Source organism: Oryx dammah, unplaced genomic scaffold (genome assembly GCF_014754425.2).
Source record: "Oryx dammah isolate SB20612 unplaced genomic scaffold, SCBI_Odam_1.1 HiC_scaffold_9, whole genome shotgun sequence".
Classification (NCBI taxonomy): domain Eukaryota; kingdom Metazoa; phylum Chordata; class Mammalia; order Artiodactyla; family Bovidae; genus Oryx; species Oryx dammah.
Genome location: NW_024070193.1, coordinates 35332165 through 35354528, shown reverse-complemented (window position 1 = coordinate 35354528; position 22364 = coordinate 35332165). Strand labels below are relative to the sequence as shown.

The following is a 22364-nucleotide window of genomic DNA, read 5'->3' as shown; positions in this document are numbered from 1 at the left end:
AGAATATCCCTGAACGTGAGTATAGGAATTAATCTATTGTTCAAGTGGAAGAGGTGAGTTTATGACCCATATCTCCCAAACTGTGCTTTCCAGTTTACTTTATAAATTTTGTTTAAGCAAAACATAGCTAAAACTTGACTTTTTCTAGATATTAGATGAGAAAAATAGAATCACAGTAAAAATATGATGTACAATATACTGGTAATGATAATTGATTATATAGTATTTATTTCAAGTTCTTCATAAACATCTAATAAATGATGCCAAAGAAATTTATTTTCTTAGATATAAATCCACCAAAACAGAGATCAAGAGTGGAGACAAATTTTGAGAAATTGTAATGAAGTTGAATGATTTCTAATTGACTTACTATAAAGGTCAGTCACAGGCTGGCAGTGGGAAGACAGAGGAGAAAACTTATTTAGCATCTCTTTATGTATTCATTCATTTGGGAATTTATGAATAGGATGTTATTTGGTCTCTAGAGTAGTTTCCCATCTAAGAAGAAGACCAGCAAATTACTTTGCTGAGAGAATATAAAACAGAGGGTCTTTGAGGTGCCTATCACCAAGCCCAGTTGAGGGTCAGGAAAATCCTACTGAAAATAAGGGAATTAAGGAAATATGTACACAGTGAGTGCTGAGATTTGTGTTTTGTAACTGTATTCAGCTCTGAGAGTGCTATCTGCTTGGCCTTTGCTCTCCGGATAGGAAACCTGGGAGGGAAGTGAGGGACAGTTGTCCTAGGAATCTGATGATCCTAAAGAGAAAATACTCCAATATTTTTCTTAGGGTTCTCCAAAGAAATATCCTGACCAGATCATCTAAATATGAAGTTAAATCATTCAAAATTCCCACTCTTGATTAGAGCTTTCTGTAAGATTTTTAGTGATCTAAATATGAACAAACAACAGTTCCACGATGTATCTTCAAACACCTCTAAATAAAGGATAGGACAAAGAGAAAAGAAAGTAGTTTGGGAAAAGAGAGACCTTGCAGAAAAAACAAACTAGAAAAGAGAAAAAACTACAAGCAATACTTCCAGAGGAAAGGAAGAAAAGACCAAGATATTATCTAAAAGAATAGCCAGAAAATAAAAAGACACTTAGAAAAAAATTCTTTTTAAAAAGCAAAAATACAAAAGAAAATCTGGAAGGTAAAGCTGAGAAAACATCCTAGAAGGTAGAGCAAAAACAGCTATAAAATGGATGGGAGGATATAGAAACATTATATATAATATGTATATATAAAACATATAAACATGTAGATAGACTATACCTATCTAAATATATGTACATATAATACAATAAATTCTACACATAGATGAGTAGATACATACACACATGCATACATATACTCATAAAATTGAATAGCAGTCTAGGAAATCTATTATAAAATGGCATTTCAGAAAAAGAAATGGAGTAATTACTCAGAAAAATATCCCAGGCCCAAAGAGCTATGAGCTTCCAGGATGACAAAGTACACCAAATGCCCTGTAAAAAAGGCTGAAAATAGATTTACACCAATCATCATGTAATTGTGGGACATTTGGAAAAAAAGGACTTCTAGACAGAGAGAGAGAGAAAAGATGTCACAAACAACAGGTCAGAAATCAAAATGGTTTTAGCTTTTAGAGCAGAGTAAGATTTCCAAATTTATGAAAAATCATGATTTCCAATCCAGGATTCTGTTTCCAATTGAAGCAGCAATCAAAAGTAAGCTTAGTGTAAAGACCTTTTCAAACATGAACGATCTCAAAAAAATACATTTTTATTGATTTCTTTCTCAAAAATCCATTGGAAGATGCAGTCTATTCAAATGAGGAAGTGTGTCAAGAGAAAGGCATGGTGCTTAGGCAACCAAGCTCCCTGACAGAAAGGCAGATTAATATCAAAGGAAGAGAGTAGAGATAGAATTGAGGAATGACTTGTTTTCAGGTCCACAGAAAACTAAGCAAACAAACAAGAAAATTACTAACTTGAGGGAAAGCAAACACAGGGAAATGAAAGCTAATACTCTGAAATAAAACCTACAGAGAAAACTAACAAACAAGGAAATTGGTGTGATGGAGTCTAATTCCCTACCTCTAGCAAGACAGAAATGGAGGAGTTTTTAATCTTTATTTAATATACTTTTCCTTTTTGTACCAATACTTGTAGTAGACTTGGTTGCTTTATATCCTCTTAGCCAGTGCAAAATGATCTGCTCAGGCATGTGTTTTTCAGATTAAAATCTATTTGCAGCATTTCATATTTATATTATATTCTACCACAGGCAGAGTATAATTTAATTCCAATGGACAAAGTAACCATGGTCAATATATTATAGTTTCCCTGCAGTTACCATTACCCATTTATCTTCCACTTCAATATTTAAATGATTTGGAGCAAATATTAAAAGACTACCCTAAACCCCTGAGTAAGTGAAACAAATGAAGAACCTTCTGGATAAAGTAATTGTCTTAAATTTAAGTTGTCTAAATGAAAAAACAGGTCTAAGTATCATGCAAGGTAACACTGAAAAATTCCCTAGCAAGTAATATAAAAGTAATACAAAATGTAAACACAGATCTTCTGTATTAACAAGTAATCAAAACAGGGCCTTACATCTGTTTAAAAAGAGCATGCACTGTAGATTCTGCTTAATGAATTAAATATGCCAACAACTCACTTTCAAAGCAGTTAATACATAATCAGTTCAGTTCAGTTCAGTCGCTCAGTCGTGTCCAACTCTTTGTGAGATACATAATAGGCAATGACTATTTATGGGATCATATTTATATTTCCTGTAAATAGGTAATGTTCACTCAGTCCTCCAACTGTAACTTTATTCTGGTTGTAGTAAAACACCAGGTTGAAGTGTTCTGTAGCTTTATAAGAGATGAAATTAGAAAATTTTAATTTTGCCTGGATATAGGACCTAATAGAAAATGTTTCCTTCTGAATGTTTGTGTTAGGTTTGCATGCGTGCATGCTAAGTCGCTTCAGTTGTGTCCAACTTTGTGACCCTATAGACCATAGCCCACCAGGCTCCTCTGTCCATGGGATTCTCCAGGCAAGAATACTGGAGGGGGTTGCCATGCCCTCCTCCAGGGCATCTTCCCCACCCAGGGATTGAATCTCTGTCTCTTATACTGGCAGGTAGGTTCTTTACCACTAGTGCCACCTGGGAAGCCCTATGTTAGATTTAGGGAAGATGAAGTAAAATAAAATCCAGAAGAGGAAAATTAGAGTCAATTGATTCCGTTGATTATTTTTCCCCTCTGCATTCCTTTACCCCCTTTCCTACCCTATTCCTTTTCTTGACTTGAATGAATTTGCTAATAACTCTTTCTTTGAGTATTCAGGATCCATAGACTGAAAAGCTTGCATCTGGGTGTTTTGTTTTGTTTTGTTTTTAATGTTGTAATGCCACACATTTTTTCTTAAAAAAAAAAAAAAAAAGGCACTAGAGCTTGAGTGACCACTGTACTAGCTTAGATATAGAATATCCAAGGAACAGAGAAGTTTATTCACTACTTTAGCCTCAGAATGGAATCATTGAAAAAAAAAAAAAAAAAGGCTGAACTTCCAATTGTTAACCAAATACTTCGGGCACAGTGTGAATAAATTTGAAAGGGAAAATGGAGGCCAAGATATTTAAAATTCAAGATTTTTTTTTTTTTTAACTGCACAGACTAAACCCACTGTTGGTAAAGTTTTGCTTAGTTTTCCTCATTTTTAATAAAGAGAAGGTTGATGCCTAGTGGTTTAAGTCAAGTGAGGGAAGTCATGCACTGTATGATTGCATTTGTATGACATGTATGGCAGAAAAAAATCATGACAGTTGTTGCTTCTAGGAATAGGGTGGGGCCAGGGAGAGGCATGAGGGAACAATATGTGAAAGTGAAAGTGTTAGTAATTCAGCTGTGTTCTACTCTCTGTGACCCCATGGGCTGTAGCCTGCCAGACTCCTCTGTCCATGGAATTCAGCAGGCAAAATACTGAGGTGGATTGCCATTCCTTTCTCCAGGGGATCTTCCCAACCCAGAGATTGAATCCAGGTCTCCAGTATTGGAGGCAGATTCTCTACTGTCTGAGCCACCAGGCAAGCTGATAATGTATTTTGGTAGACTTTGAGGTTACAGGGGTGTATGCATTTGCCGAAATTCAGCAAATGTACACTTAAGACTTTCTTTACATATGTAAAGTTATCAAATATTGAACTACATTTAATTAATTAAAATGAAGTATTTAGAGGGAAGTACTAATACCTGCAAATTACTATATCTTTTTCTAAACTTTAAACAATGCCATGTGAAATTATCTCATGTAATTATTATTACATAACTTTACTGGAATGTAAAAAAGAAGGATAAAAAGAGTTCTGCCACTTAATAACACAAGGACCTTGTCAAGTAATTTAGCCCTCTGTACCGCAATCTCTAATGATCACTTGCTTCAAAGTGTTGTTCTGAGGGTTCAGTGAGATGACATACATAAAGGACCTGTGACAATGCCTGGAGCAGATTATGTACTCGATAAAAAATATTAATGATGATAATAAATAATACAACATTAATAATAGCAAAAACAAACTCTTTAGGATCTCATGCTCGTTCTTAATTGAACTAATAAATCTAATTTCCAAGTCTCTGCTTTTCACCACTTTAAGAAGTGGTACATGTTCATCTATTTGACCTCTTTAATTGGTACAAACCACAAGCTATACATCCCCTATTTTTATTAAGAGTAAATAAAACAATGCAAAATTTTAACGAATAGTAGGTTTGGTGACAATTTTCTTCAATAATCAAAAAATGTGCAAACTTATAATTCATTAATTATAATTAATATACAATATCCATCCTGTAATGTATAATATATATTTAAAAGAAAAAAAGCTGCTTAACATACCTGGAAATTTTATTTGAGTGATATGTGCTAGATTTTTAAAAGACTATGAACTAAATTGTTATGAAGGCTGAAATATTATTGACATTTTGGGCTTCCTTACACGAATACTTTTTGTTTTCTTTCTCCTTTATTCTTGAAGAAATTAAGGTCTTAAGAACTCACTCGGCATTATTTCCAATGTTGGAGGGGGAATGAAAATTTCATATCTAGACAGTGTAAAAATTCACTAAATATTTTTTCACCTTAAAAATACTTCCATTAAAAAATTTTAAGTCAAAGTCTTCTTTATATTAAATCTTTTAATTCATTCCTTGCATAAACTTGGGATGTAGAATTAAACATTTGGGGAAAGACATTAGCAGTACTTGGAGAATTCAACCACTACAAAATAATGGATATATTCCACTGTGTCTTGTCACCTCTGTGAATTTGTATTTTTGGTTTACTCAGGAAAGATGGGCTTCTAGATTTAACAGCTGAATTAAACACCTCAAATCCTTTAAACTGCCATGGAAAGCCACAAAGCCTCCAATTATCTGCCTATCTTAGTATTTCTCTTAGTAAATGTAAAATCACATTAGTGAACACCCTCTTCTGCTGGAGAAAATGGATAGGCCACTCTCCATGCTGGTATAATAAAGACTTCTATCACAAAGAATAAACAACTAAATGAGCAGCAATAAACTTAATTTGCACATTAGATATGCTTTTCCAAGTTCCGACATTTCAGTTGAAAATAATGCTGAAGCAATGAGGCCTATAATTGAACATCCAAAACTTCTCCAGTGGGGGAACAAAAACAAATGTTGCCTGCAAACAAGATCATTTCTAGAGCCTGCTGTTTCTGTGCTTTTTAATAATTTTCCAAATGCCAGATAAAATAATGTTCCCTTTTATGTGACTTTCATATACCTCTTAGTGTATGTACACATTGTAATTTTACAAGTCCTCCAAACGAAGACATTTAAACTCTCTTTCCTTTCAATTTCCTGTTTGTGCCCATGGAACATGTCCTCAAATTACCCTGGGCATCTTCTGAGGCTCTGGCAAGGCTGGTGCTAATTGCAGTTCCAATGTTTGAATGGCAAATTGCTTTATCCTGCTGCATTAGTGAAATAGAAATTTCCAACATACAGTGCAGATAACTTCAGAATCCTCTTAACACAGATAAGCCATATCAGCTAAAAACTAAGCTGAAAAATATCTTACTCTTGTAACTATTATCTTTTTACATGTTATCTAGCAATAACATTTCTTGCATGACTGAGGCTGATAAGTAAATTCAAAGAAAGATGATTGTTTTATCAGTTTTACTGAAATTTCTCATTTGCTCTTTACCACCATATTACCAGAAAGGTCACTGTAAGCTGATCTTAATTTGAAAGACAAAATTATATTTGATGCTGTAATGAAAATAAATGAACACTATAGACAGGAAAATACAAACACATACACATATACAGGCACACACACACACACAAATATGTAAGAACACAGAGAAATATTAAATCGTCGCCACAAACAGCCACATGGCTGCTCTTAATAGTCAAGAAAATGACTGAATCAATGCATACTATTACATTTACTTCTCAGATTACACCTTCAATTCTATAGGTTGTAAAATAATAATTTTTGGCAGTGATACCTTCAACATTCCTACATGAAAGGGAATTAGAGGTAGTATTCTCATTAAGAGGATATGCCAATGATTGATAGACTTATCTTAGAACTATTTTGTATAAGAATCTCACAGTGTATGCATTACAGATCAGTTATAAAGCAAAGTTTCTAAATATGCTTTTATATTTTGTGTTTATGTAGTTTTTTTAAATGTATTATGTATATGTGTTTATTTTTATTACATTAATGGCTACTGTCAATGGCAAAGAAGCAAAAAAATCTCCAAATCCCCTTGAAATGGGATGTGGATATTTCATGAAGGCTAAAAATAACAAACACATTCCTTCCCATCATGGGGTATAAATGACTGAAAATAATGATATTCATGCATATTGATATAAGCCCTTTTGCATATGTAAATCATCTGGAATTGTACTGAAAATACAAGAACAGTCAGTTCTGTCCATGAAATATTTTAGATTTTCATGTAGCTTCCTATTTGTCCTCCCTTGCAGAGTGTGGAGTTCTCTGTGCATTAAAATCATGTAACTACAAACACTAAAATTGGAAAAGTGAAAGCATTTAGAAGTTTATTATTTGCCTTTGAAGTGCTCTACTATGAAGTAGTGTAACACGTATAAATCCTGAAAAACTGAAAACTTTCAGATTTTAGAGGAGAGAAGGAAGTCATGATAGAAATTATCTCTGAGAACCAAGGGGGATAAAGTGAGATCCTTTCACTCAACGAATAAATATTTAGTGAACACATACAGTTCCCAGGGCTGTGATAACCTTGCCTTTTTCATTTCTTTTCTAGAAGAAGGGAAAAATAAGGAGAAAATACATGTGAATAAGTGAATCATATCATTGGTAGGAAGATGAAATATGCTATAGAAGAAGGAAAAGTGGAAGAGATGAAGATGACCGGGAATGCAGGTTGAGATAATTTTGTTTTAGTATCTCCAGCAAAGGACATTAGAAGTAAGTAAAACTATGTCAGCTTTTTAACTGAGCAATCTTATTTAATTATTTTCTTACTCACAGAGATTAGAGTATCTGGGGATTATGGCGTGTTTTATGGAAAATCCCAAAATACCTATCAACTTGTTTCTGTCCTAAGAATCAGGAGCCTACATGGCTGTGTTTCACTTCTAAAGTAGCCACATGCTATCTTTAGAACTAAGCAGATGTTTCTGAGTTTCTCATATTTATGTGAATCTTCTTACTTGATTTTTCTTCCATTGATTAGTAATGTACAATCATTATGATGCCAAAGGCAAAAGAAAATATTGAGGAAGAGAAACTATCTGTGTTGCTTAATCTATTTATAATTTTTTTTATTTAGTCTTTGGGGTGAAAGGATCTTGTCATTGTATTTTAGTAGCAAACCATTGGTCCCACTTACCCATCACCGGTAGTCCACCAAAACTTTTCAGAAACTACATTTTCACTACTGATGTGTTCTGTCTTTAATATTTCACGTTTTAATTCCTACTGGATTTCTCCATACCTAGAAAAATTAACTGCATGTCTTTCCAGCATATATTAATCTTCTACTGTAATATAGTGAATGAATACCACCCATAGCATCTAAATTGGAAATAAAGTAATCTCTTTTTCTTCCCTTGATGGACATGTTATTTCTTCAAACATAAAGCATTCACACTTTTTAGTACATGAGTATTACCAAAAAGTTGCTGGGGAAATTCCCTATCATTAAATATAATTATAGCACATTCCTTGAAACATTAAGTCCATATCAGTCTTAAAAACCTGATGACAATACAGTATTAAAGAAGTGAAAATTTTCAAAATATGCCACACTGGTTGGATTTTTACACAAGTTCTATCATTTACATTTCCCCTGAGTATTTCAGATAATTGTTGGCATAATATAATAAGCTTGAGATAAAGTTGGCAGAAATATCTTCTAAGGATAAAAGTGGGTGTTTGTTTTCCTTTAGACATTTTAAAGGATAATTGGTGAGTAATAGCTAACTACTTTTTATTGAACTTATTTATTTCTAATAGAAATAATGATAAAACACCAATTGCTGAATTTAATCATTTGGGCTTAATAATCTGCCCAGACTCCTCTATCAAGACAGTCATTCTGATCATCCAGGAGGCAATGAAATGAAAAAGTGACCTGGCTTCCCCTAACATACTAGTTTTATGAGCTAAGATTCAATAAAGTAGCAGAGATGGAGAATAGAAGTGTCTAATCCTAATTATGTCCCTTGGTGATATATGTAGTTACATTTGGACTGATACTAGTTTAAAAGTTTCAAGAATAGAGTGTGCACTTTTACCCATCTGAAATTGGGTGAACATGTCCGCTTACTGTGATGGGAATCTAATAATTATTTACATGTCACCAATATTTTAATTTTTTTCTCTTTTTAAAGAACTGCTTATTAAGGCTAACACAAGAAAGTCTGCATTTCGCTAGTTATAGTTAAGTACCCAGAGTTATAGAAACAAATGAATTGACTATGTACTTGGCAGCCTTACATCCAGGTAAAATTTTTACTCAAATTGAGAGTTTCTGAAAGAAACCTCACTAATATCATCATAGTATTCATAAATTCCTCTCATGGAGGCATTTGTGGAAATCTGCATATTTTAAGTGCAGGTTTTAGTTTTGTCTTATTACCCACTGGACAGCTTTTGAACTGTCAAGCTATTCACATCTACAGTGCTGTTCCACTGGCAAAGTGAGCATGCTATTAATAAATATAAGGCTACTACTCAAATAAGTTGTGAAATCAAATATTTCACATATGCAGTATGATGCAGGGTTGACAGTGATAGAGGTCAGGTATGCATACGTATCTCCAGTGGTCATCAAGCACAAACAAAGATAGTAAAATACCTTTTATGATGAGGCTGCCAGTGTTCTTTGCAACACCAAACTGATTTGTAGCTATGCAAGTATATAATCCAGCATCCGACCTGGTAACATTATATATTTTGAGACTGCCGTCCTCCAAGAGAAACACTCTAAAAAGAAAATTTATAATTAATATAAGTAAGATTCTGTAAAACTGGTAAGTTTTAACCTCTTACTTTCATTTTGAAGCATTTCTAAAACCATGGCTGTATTTGATAATATGAATATATGCCTTTCCTATTATTCTGCTTTTAATTGTGAGTAATCTCTGAATCTACATGTTAGAAAAAATGACAGTTGCTTTTATTCTGACACAGTATTGACAATTATTTATGCTATCACTTGAATTATCTTTGGTGATACCAATGCACATTAAAAATCAAATGAGTGCTTGATGCTGCAATGTCCATTTGCTTGATTAAAAACAAATGCAACTATTCACTGTGCATTTGAAAAGTCAACTCTCTGCTGAAAATTGAAGTTGGTGTTAGAGACATAAAAGCTGATTTTCACACTGTTAACTCTGTGGCTTTATAAACTGGTTTTTACTTAGGACTTTCAGCTACCAAACAATAGGTTCTCAACCATGACAATATTTGCCTGTGCTAGTGAGCTAAAGAAACTATCCACATGGTCCCATAGCTAAAGGGCTCAGGCCCATCTTGTTCCGTGGACTAGTCCATCAAAAGGAGAAAGGAGTAAAATGAATGAAGACTTCAAAAAATCAGACTGAATTAAATATTCCTAAAATACATGTAATCATATAGTACCCAATGGAGGGATAGCTATTTAAGAACTTTCGGCCTTTCATAAAATGGTTCCTATGAAATTTTCTCTGAAACTCAGGAATATTCAAAAGCAAACATCAGAACACTGTTGTAATCAAGGGAAATCCTAAGATTGGTTTCTTGGCAAAATAATCATCAAGTGTTTTAATTAGGAGACAAAATGAAACAAAAGAACATGTACCCAATTTTGCCTTATAAATTTAATTTATGATCTTTTAAAAACACAGACTGCTATCTATATTCAAAATGGATAACCAACAAGGAAGGACATATTATGATAACCAACAAGGAAGGACATATTGTATAATACATGGAACTCTACCCATTGTTATATGCCAGCCTGAATGGGAGGGGAGTTTGTGTCACCTGAAATTACAACATCATTGTTAATTAGCTATGCCCAATACAAAATAAAAAGTTGAAAGTTTGTAAGAAACAAAGCAAAACTGTAAAAGCACTAGCTAGGTAGTCAGTATTGCATAAAAATTAGTGAAAATTCCATTGTAATGACGATGGTTTTAAAGGAAAGAAAGGAATGTGGCATGCGTATCACATCTATTAAAAATAGCAAAACCATATTTGTTTCATTGCAAACATACCAGTGTTTCTAATATGTTTATTACAGGAAATGTAGCTAATGTAATTAATTACCCAATTTGAAACACAGAGAATATTAGCCAACTACAATTTGTAGCAAACCAGCTTCTGATGTTGGTTTATTATTAGTGATGAGTCCCGTGTTCTATTGCCAAGTGAGTGAAAGGAGCCACTTCTGGGTTTAGAATGTTCCATGACACATAATCAGAAGTTTTTAAGTCATTATCTTGGAGTATTCCCCATTAGCAAACATTTGATATCTTATTAAATTTCTGAAATGTCTAGATTTCTTGATCCCAATTTATGCTAGCAGTTGAATCATACTGTTAATGAACAGTAACAAAGATATTCTAGTATGTAGCAAGGGTCTGGCCCCAAACAATTCCTTATCTGATTCAATTAGAAGAAATCGATGTGAGATACATGTGGGTGCATCATTTACCTCTAGAATTTAGGAAAAACTAAGAATTTTAAGCTACATAGAAACATTAAATTTTTGCCAAAATAATTTTAAATGTTAAAAATATATACCTGCTGATAGCTAAAGGCCATCAAACTTCCCAACTAGTAATGTCAATGCTTGTATGTCATATAATGTTTCTCTTAACTTGCAGAAAAGGAAAATTCATATAAACTGTGGTTTATTATTACCTGAGTATACCATTCTTTTAACTCATTGTATATGTTCAGTAGTTTGTTAAATTGAACTGAAATTGTCATCATTGAAACAGATTCTTTCTTTGGAAATCTTAGTCAATCAATAGACATTTCTCAAGCTTGGGATAATAAGAAGGCATACTAAGACTTGGAAAAGTTAAAATCTGTCCAAATCTAAGCAACTAATAAGCATCAAAGAGTGATTGAACATTGCAACTGAGTGCTCATGCTCTTTCAAAAATCATTTCTTTGCCTCACTTGCAGTAAATAATTGTGCATGTTGACTATGACATTCAAGAAATATCTGTTGACTCATCATTAGATGCCCTTAAGATAATCTTAGGTGTTTATGCCTCAAAATGTGGTCTCATCCCAGACCTACTGAATCAAACTTTGCATATGAACATGATTTTCAGTAATTTATATGCACAATAAAGTTTGAGAACATTGTTCAAGTCATTATAAGTAAGACTTCAGTCTGTATTGTTGACTATGCCAAAGCCTTTGACTGTGTGGATCACAATAAACAGTGGAGAATTCTGAAAGAGATGGGAATACCACACCACCTGACCTGCCTCTTGAGAAATCTGTATGCAGGTCAGGAAGCAACAGTTAGAACTGAACATGGAACAACAGACTGTTTCCAAATAGGAAAAGGAGTACATCAAGGCTGTATATTGTCACCCTGCTTATTTAACTTCTATGCAGAGTACATCATGAGAAATGCTGGACTGGAAGAAGCACAAGCTGGAATCAGGATTGCCGGGAGAAATATCAATAACCTCAGATATGCAGATGACACCACCTTTATGGCAGAAAGTGAAGAGGAACTGAAGAACATGTTGATGAAAGTGAAAGAGGAGAGTGAAAAAGTTGGCCTAAAGCTCAACATTCAGAAAACGAAGATCATGGCATCTGGTCCCATCACTTCATGGCAAATAGATGGGGAAACAGTGGAAACAGTGTCAGACTTTATTTTTCTGGGCTCCAAAATCACTGCAGATGGTGACTGCAGCGATGAAATTAAAAGACGCTTACTCCTTGGAACGAAAGTTATGACCAACCTAGACAGCATATTAAAAAGCAGAGACATTACTTTCCAACAAAGGTCCGTCTAGTCAAGGCTATGGTTTTTCCAGTGGTCATGTATTGATGTGAGAGTTGGACTATAAAGAACGCCGAAGAATTGATGCTTTTGAACTGTGGTGTTGGAGAAGACTCTCGAGAGTTCCCTGGACTCCAAGGAGATCCAACCAGTCCACCCTAAAGGAGATCAGCCCTGGGTGTTCATTGGAAGGACTGATGCTGAAATGCTGAAACTCCAATATTTTGATCACCTGATGCGAGAGCTTACTCTTTTGAAAAGACCCTGATGTTGGGAAAGATTGAAGGCAGGAAAAGAAGGAGACAACAGAGGATGAGATGGTTAGATGGCATCACCGACTCAATGGGCATGAGTTTGGGTAAATTTCGAGAGTTGGTAATGGAGAGGGAAGCCTGGCATGCTCCGGTTCATGGGGTCGCAAAGAGTCAGACACGACCAAGAGACAAAGCTGAACTGAAGAATCCATTTTGTTTTCATAAGGTCAGTATGCAAAAAAGGACTTCCCTGGTGGCTGAAATCTTAAAGAATCTGTCTGCAATACAGGAGACATGGGTTCTATCCCTGGGTAGGGAAGATCCCCTGGAGAAGAGAATGGCTACCCACTCTGGTATTCTTGCCTGGAGAATTCCAGGAGCCTTGCAGGCTATAGTTCATGGGATCACAATGAGTCGGACACTACTGAGGGACTAACACACACACACAATATGCAAAAATGTAAAAAAGAATTAAAAATCTTAGATTTAAGTGTTTTATAAAAACATTTTATGAAAACAAACTAGTAAACAAACCAATTTGTCATTTATAAAAAATATATAATTAAGAGTGTAATTCTCCCTAATTAGGATATAGAAAGCCAGACATTTACCATAATTTGAGATTTTAATGTGATAAGTAAGTGGTATGAATATTTCAGATTATTTTTCATTAATAAGAGATTCAAAATACAGTAAGAAAATTCAATCTTTAATAATGTAGATAGACTCAAACTACCTAATCATAGCCTTAAATTTATGCAGAATAATTAAAAAAAAACTATTAAAGTGAGAATTTCTAATCTGTCACATATCAAAACATGGCTTAGTATAAATGATTAAAAAAAAGAAAGAACCCCCAGTTGACGTCAAACTATATTAAGCAAACTGAGCAAATGACATTATCAGAGAAGGAAGGATGCACATGTCAAAATTAACTGGAACATTTTAATTGATGGTTTTGGTAACATTGATAAAGATAAAGGCTGACTTTCTATCCTTCTTTTGGATTTTTCTAAAAGATACTTCAAAATGCTATCTGGAGGGTTGTAAAGAACATATTAATAAGGTACATTAAAATATTCTATCTTTATTTACATAAGCCTCTCTGGCATTTAAAAACAAAACACAGTGTAGATATGCTTGGTTATCTAAAAACTGGGAAAACATTCTGGTGATAAAAATGGAAATCTGCATAAATAATTATCAAAGAGAATATAAGCCACAGAGAAGAAAGCAAAAGACATTGAAGTGATTGATTACATATAATATAGGTATATATTTAAATTAGAACTTAAGGCTGAGGTTACATTGCTAACAGATAATAGATTATAAAAGCATGTATGAAAATATCAAAGTACCATGGAATATGGTAAGGCTTCTAAAAATTTAGTAGCAATTTATAGAGCATTTATAGAGATTGTTTTGCTTCTAAATTTATTCAGCAAATATTCATTAAACATCTATTGTGTTCCAGGTACTGTGTTAAATATTACAATAGGTATGTGAAAAATAGATAATGTCTATATCAAGGATATTATTTTGCAGAACTAAACTCATTGGTCAAAACACAAACAGATTGTAAACTATTATTGCATGGTGTCTGCACAAGTCCTGTACTAAGCATATGTATGCATTCTGTGCTCAGTCATGTCCAACTCTTTGTGACCCCATGGACTGTAGCCCATTAGGCTCCTCTGTCCATGGGATTTCTCAGGCAAGAATACTGAAGCAGATTGCCATTTCCTCCTCCAGGGGTTCTTCCCAACCCAAGGATCAGACACGTCTCTTAAGTCTCCTGCAGTTGCAGGCGGATTCTTTAACCACTAGTGCCACTTGGGAAGCCCTAAAAATGTCAGCTTATTGAATCATTAAGTAAACCTCTGTGCTCACTATTCATATCATTCCCATTTTACAAGTCAGGAAAGGGAGGCATGGAAAGAAGGGGGTACATCAATGTACCTGCTAGGTAGTATAGACTCCAACCATGTCTGTCTCTCTAGATTAGGATGCACTTATTTTAGCAAGTGCTCTTTCACTTTAAGTTTACAAGGTATAGTTACTAATGAGGCCAAATGTTTATTTAGGTTTTTCTGTAACATCTTATGGAAAATCCAAATACACCCTGGCCAACCTAATAGTTTCTCAGAGTACAAATTTGAGTGGATACACACACACACACACACACACATGCATATGATAATCTTTACTATTTGGAGAGACAGTGAGAATACTGTGAAAAGTAGTGACTAAGAGGAGAGGTATGATAGAGAAAGTTACATAGTTTACTCCAGATTCCTTAGGAAACAAAAGTAAGAGTGAAGCAGGTAAATACATGTACATATACATAGGCTTCCCAGGTGGTGCTAATGGTAAAGAACCTGCCTGCCAATGCCAGAGATGCAAGACGTGGGTTTGATCTCTGGGTCTGGGTTGGAAAGATCCCCAGGAGATGGAAATGGCACCCCATCCAGTATTCTTGTATGGAAAATTCCAAGTGGAGAGTAGGCTGGTGGGCCACAGTCCATGATGATATATATAGTATTTGCATAACATTCTCTTTAATATTGGAGGTTTTCAATTTGACTCCCCAAATGTAATGGAACATTTAATGTGTGTGCATATATGCACATTTTCTCAGGACTCTAATCTTTTCTGAAATAGTAAAAGCAAGTTTGATATCCCTTACCATGGGAGAGTTTTAACCAAAAACATAAGGTAATGATGATGGCAATACTAATACTAAGGATTAGTTTTCTTCTCTCACGCTGTCCTATGCAATAATGGTGTTATCAGTAGTAGTATTACTTAGCAAATGTGGAGTGGGAGTCAAGGCTTATGACTGAATCTCAGTTCAGTTCAGTCACTCACTCATATCCCACTCTTTGTGACCTCATACTGCAGCATGCCAGGCCTCCCTGTCCATCACCAACTCCCAAAGTTTACCCAAACTCATGTACTTGAGTAGGTGATGCCATCCAACCATCTCATCCTCTGTCATCCCCTTCTCCTCCTGCCTTCCATCATTCCAGCATAAGAGTCTTTGCAAATGAATAAGCTCTTTCCATCAGGTGGCCAAAGTATTGGAGTTTCAGCTTCAACATCAGTTCTTCCAATGAATATTGAAGACTGATTTCCTTTAGGATGGACTGGCTGGATCTTTTTGCAGTTCAAGAAACTCTCAAGAGTCTTCTCCAACACCACAGTTCAAAAGGATTGATTCTTTGATGCTCAGCTTTCTTTATAGTCCAACTCTCACAACCATACATGACTACTGAAAAAAACACAGCTTTGACTAGACAAAACTTTGTTGGCAAAGTAGTCTCTGCTTTTTAATATGCTGTCTAGGTTGGTCATAGCTTTTCTTTCAAAGTGTAAGCTTCTTTTAATTTCTTGGCTGCAGTAACCATCTGCAGTGATTTTGGAGCCCCCCCCAAAAAAAAAATCTGTCACTGTTTCCACTGTTTCCCCATCTATTTGTCACCAAGTGATAAGACCAGATGCCATGATCTTCGTTTTCTGAATGTTGAGCCTTAAGCCAACGTTTTCAGTCTCCTCTTTCACTTTCATCAAGGGGCTCTTTAGTTCTTCTTCACTTTCTGCCATAAGGGTGGTGTCATCTGCATATCTGAGGTTATTGATATTTCTCTTGGCAAACTTGATTCCAGCTTGTGCTTCATCCAGCCCACTGTTTCTCATGATATATTCTGCATATAATTTAAATAAGCAGGGTGTCAATTGCAGCCTTGATGTACTGCTTCCCTATTTGGAACCAGTCTGTTGTTCCATGTTCAGTTCTAACTGTTGCTTCTTGACCTGCATACAGATTTCTCAAGAGGCAGGTCAGGTGGTGTGGTATTCCCATCTCTTTCAGAATTTTCCAGTTTATTGAGATCCACATAGTCAAAGGCTTTGGCATAGTCAATAAAACAGAAATAGATGTTTTTCTGGAACTCTCTTGCATTTTTGATGATCCAGCAGATGTTGGCAATTTGATCTCTGGTTCCTCTGCCTTTTCTAAAACCAACTTGAACATCTGGAAGATCATGATTCATGTACTGTTGAAGCCTGGCTTGGAGAATTTTGAGCATTACTTTACTAGCATGTGAGATGAGTGCAATTGTGTGGTAGTTTGAGCATTCTTTGGCATTGCCTTTCTTCGGGATTGGAATGAAAATTGACCTTTTCCAGTCCTGTGGCCACTGCTGAGTTTTCCAAACTTGCTGGCACATTGAGTGGAGCACTTTCACAGCATCATCTTTCGGGATTTGGAATAGCTCAACTGGAATTCCATTGCCTCCACTAGCTTTGTTCATAGTGATGCTTCCTTAGGCCCACTTGACTTCACATTCCAGGATGTCTGGCTCTCCGTGAGTGATCACACCATCGTGATTATCTGGGTCATGAAGATCTGTTTTGTACAGTTCTTCTGTGTATTCTTGCCACCTCTTCTTAATATCTTCTGCTTCTTTTAGGTCCATTCCATTTCTGTCCTTTTTTGAGTCCATCTTTGCATGAAATGTTCCCTTGGTATCTCTAATTTTATTGAAGAGATCTCTAGTCTTTCCCATTCTATTGTTTTCCTCTATTTCTTTGCATTGATCACTGAGGAAGGCTTTCTTATCTCTCCTTGCTATCCTTTGGAACTCTGCTTTCAAATGAATATATCTTTCCTTTTCTCCTTTGCTTTCACTTCTCTTCTTTTCTCAGTTATTTGTAAGGCGTCCTCAGACAGCCTATTTAATTTTTTGCATTCCTTTTTCTTGGGAATGGTCTTGATCCCTGTCTCCTGTATACTGTCACAAACCTCTGTCCATAGTTCATCAGGAACTCTGTCTATCAGATCTAGTCCCTTAAATCTATTTCTCACTTCCACTGAATTTAACTCAAATGACCATTATATCTACTACTGTGGGCAGGAATCCCTTAGACGAAATGGAGTAGCTATGATAGTCAACAAAAGACTCTGAAATGCAGTACTTGGATACAATCTCAAAAATGACAGAACTCTCTCTATTCATTTCCAAGGCAAACGATTTCATATCATGGTAATCCAAATATATGCCCCAACCAGTAATGCTGAAGAAGCTAAATTTGAACAGTTCTATGAAGATCTTCTAAAACTAACACCCCCAAAAGTTGTCCTTTTCATTATAGGGGACTGGAATGCAAAAGTAGGAAGTCAAGAAACACCTGCAGTAACAGGCAAATTTGGTCTTGGAGTACAGAATGAAGCAGGGCAAAGGCTAATAGAGTTTTGCCAAGAGAACACACTGGTTATAGCAAACACCCTCTTCCAGAAATACAAAAGAAACTACACATGGACTTCTAGATGGTCAACATCGAGATGAGATTGATTATATTCTTTGCAGCCAAAGATGAAGAAGCTCTATACAGTCAACAAAAACAAGACCGGGAATTGATTGTGGCTCAGATCATGAACTCCTTATTGCCAAGTTCAGACTTAAATTGAAGAAAGTAGGGAAAACCACTAGACCATTCAGGTATGACCTAAATCAAATGCCTTATGATTATACAGTGGAAGTGACTGAATCTGAGCAATCATATTTAATATTTGTATTATTGAGTCCAAGTTCAACTGTGCAAGTTGTCAGCTTTCTCATCTGTAACGTGGGAATATTAATATTATCTGTGTCACTGAATCTTGAGGTGAAAATCAGGTAAAATGTTTAGCATGCTTAGCAATATGCCCTACTCCTAGTTAGCCATCAGTAGGACTATGATGAACTAATTTTTCATTCTTCTAAACAATGTAAGCACTTTTGCAATTCCATGAACAGGAACAGCAGGGAAAGGACAGAGTGTTTTGTCACAGTTCAACAAAGAGACTTGAGAGGTTTATGATAGACTTTTTAAAAGGAGACTAATGACAGATTGTCCCCAGCATTTCACTGACTAAGACTCTACACTGAATTCATACCACTTCCTGTCTGTACTTGTGAAATCATTTTTTCTGATCTGCAGTGTTCTTGTTTTTATTTTGGGTACGGACATAGACTTCTTGTAAGAACTGGATTAATTAAGTGCTATCTATCAATCTTATTTTTCTCTGATACCAGTTTTGGTCTTTGCTTTCCTACATGACTCAGACCAGTGTTTTTGAATCTCATTTTGGTTCTTACTCCTGCCCGACATCTTAAAAAATAACCCTTTTCTCTGACTGACTTGGTGGTATGGTTTGTGACTTTAACTAAGAGATATTTATCAAGCCCTGGATTATCTTGGCATCACCAAAGATTTAACTGATGGTGTATGTATGTTTCCTCCTTAACTCTTTGTGATCATTTCACAGTTCAGTGATAACACTGTTCCTCTCCAGTGTCTATTCTCAAATATCCACTTAATTAGAATATTTCACCTGTTCATGAAATCAAATTGAAAAACTTCCCCCAAATTACCAAAGCTTAGTAGTCTATTTAGATGTAAATCACAAATTAAGGCATTTACATTTAAAATGTTCTGTAATAATTAGAATTTAAAGACATTTACATGTATAGATATATTATGATCATTCAACAATAGAATAATTAATAGTTATCATACTATTCTTCTAATTGCATTATGACATTAATAAAAAGGTGGAAATTCAGAACTACAAGCTGTATCTGGCAGTCAAATGACATTGGGGGATTTTATATTGGCATACAAAAATAGAAAATGTGGAAAAACTGAGCCACCAACATTTGCAAACCCTTTAAGGTTAACTGATAAATTGAAGGCAGACTATATAGTGTGATAGAACACCCAACATTTCAATCTTCCCACATCGTGGCATGTTAGTAGCACAAATGGAAAACAAAAGTAATAGATGCCTTAACTTGTTGCCTTCTGCTTTTATATCCTTTGCCGTCTACTTTTGAGCTATTGTGAATAAAACATCATGAACATAGACTGTGATGTCACGTGAACACATAGGAGTCTTTCACCTGGAACATGTTGTGTTATTCTAAGAAATTAAAGACTAGCGTTGAATGTTTTTCCTCTTGCTTTCCCAAATTGTATGAGATCAGTTCAGTTCAGTTGCTCAATCATGTCTGACTCTTGGTAACCCCATGAACTGCGGCACGCCAGGCCTCCCTGTCCATCACCAACTCCCGGAGTTGACTCAAACTCATGTCCATCGAGTCAGTGATGTCATCCAGCCATTTCATCCTCTGTCATCCCTTCTCCTCCTGCCCCCAATCCCTCCCAGCATCAGAGTCTTTTCCAATGAGTCAACTCTTCGCATGAGGTGGCCAAAGTATTGGAGTTTCAGCTTTAGCATCATTCCTTCCAATGAACACCCAGGACTGATCTCCTTCAGAATGAACTGGTTGGATCTCCTTGCAGTCCAAGGGACTCTCAAGAGTCTTCTCCAACACCACAATTCAAAACTTGTTCATTATAAACTTCATAAATACAATAGATATTAGCATTCACATCCAGTTTATCACTACATCAAATCTAAAGCACGCCCAATCTTTGATTTACCTACATATAGAAAAAAACAGATCTATATTATGTAGACATCATATGCATAGAAAATGAGAAGGTCTCTTTTTTTTTTTTATATTAACCATAGCCTATCACAAAATTTTAGGACACAGAAGACTAGTAATAGCTAAATTTCTTAAACTCAGAGAAATTAGGACATTGGGCAATTACAATTTCATATTGCTGAAACTAGAGCAATGCTGTTATTTTTATAGTTAGATTATTAACTGGAGTATTGCTTCCAGTTCTGTCTAAAGATAATACTGTAGACCATGAAATTTTAATTGACTGTCTAATTTTACTGATATCTAGAAAATGTAAAATAGATTGGATTAAAATGAGATAAGAAGTAGAAAAATATGTATAAATTTTGACTCTGCACAATTTAGGTAAAATGTCCCACTGGAATCCATTTAAGATAAAATATTGATATTAGTTTTAATAATTTTAGCACCTGATTAGCATAGTTAAGGTGCAATATCTACGCTAATCTTACTGTCATTTAATAAGTTATCTTTTAAAAATTACTTAACAAGCTACAAAAAGTAATATACCAACAAGTAAATACCAATGCTTCCTCATTTAAATCAAAATAAAGGTTTTCTTTTTCATCTTTTTTATGTCAGTAACTTTGAACATCTCTAATGGTATTTATACACAGAAAATATCTCACACCACTGTCCAGCATAAATTTAATGGTTTGATCAATGGATTATTAAAATGTATTTATGATTCTTATAAAGTCATCAGAGTAGTAAAAAACCCAACAGGTAATCTGAAAAAAAGAGATAAAAGGATAGAGACAGAATAAAAATGCAGTGCTATGTGCAGAGATGATTGAATAGGCACAGAAAATAAAATCTAGTCTCTCTACTAAATGGCATAGATCATAGTCTGTGAAGCACAACACACTTATTATCATTAATCAATTCTAAACAAGGGAAAATACATACCAGAAAATTCAGCAAAATTTGTGGAAGGAATTCTTAAATATGTTATCATAACATTTATTTTTTCTGCCTTTTAGGTAAGAGCACAAATATTCTTTTCAGTAAAGAGTTAAGTTCAAAAGAGAAAACAAATGTTCTCAATTTGCAGATATTTCTGTTTTTTAAAAATTAATTGCTTTACTTATTTCTGATCATCCCACATGGCTTGTGGGATCTTAGTTACCCAACCAGAGACTGAACCTGGGCCCTCAGCAGTGAGATCACAGAGTTCCCACAAATCTTTCTTAGAGTACATGAAAGCCTAGAGGTCTCTTCCCCAAGTATCTAGTAGAAGATTTGTACTCCATTGCTTCCTTTCCTGGTGGCTCAGTGGAATCCCTAATCTGGGACGATCCCCTGGAGAAGGAAATGGCAAGCTACTCCAGTATTCTTGCCTGAAAAACCCCCATGGACAGAGGAACCTGTCACATTACAGTACATGGTGTCTCAGAGAATCAGACATGACTGAGGGCCTGAACAACAACCACAGCCCCTTGTCTGAATCCCATTTATCTTCCCAAGCCTACTTTGATTTTCACTGTTTCAGACACAGCTTATGCATCTCCCCAGGGTCTCTTAGTGCCATTGGATGCCAAAAGTCCAGATAATGCAACGCCACTGGCAAAGGGAGCAGCCAGCACATAAATCCCATTTTCTTTCCTTACAAAAACTTTTTATCCCCAAGTAATTTTTGTATGGAGACAGTCTATGTAAGCCAGCTCATGCCAGCCTGCCTGTTATGTATTTATGTGGCTTAAAGTGAGCCACTGGCCTGCACTGCTGCAGATATTTACTTGCTTCACTCTTACTTTTGTATCCTAGGTAATCTGAAGTAAAATATGTAACTTTTTCCATCATACCCCTCCTCTTATTCACTACATTTCACAGTACTCTGTCTTGCCAAATATTAAAGATTAGCAATTTTGTCCCAAATAAATAAAATGATATGGGGAATTCCATGGTAGTCCAGTGGTTAGGATTCTGCACTTCCACTTAAGGGGCACAGGTTCAGTTTGGTCTTTGGTCAGACAGAAACTAAGATATCTTTTTTTTTTTTTTTTTTTTTTTTTACTTTA

The 22364-nt window shown here is 35.2% G+C and overlaps 1 protein-coding gene across 1 annotated transcript in view; it reads right to left on the bottom strand.

Moving 5' to 3' along the window:
* The window catches only part of CNTN6 (contactin 6), a 176730-nt gene that overhangs the window by 37901 nt on the left and 116465 nt on the right, over window positions 1–22364 (bottom strand). Inside the window, 1 exon segment of the mRNA XM_040246391.1 lies at window positions 9390–9517. Coding sequence (XP_040102325.1) covers window positions 9390–9517 — 128 coding nt within the window.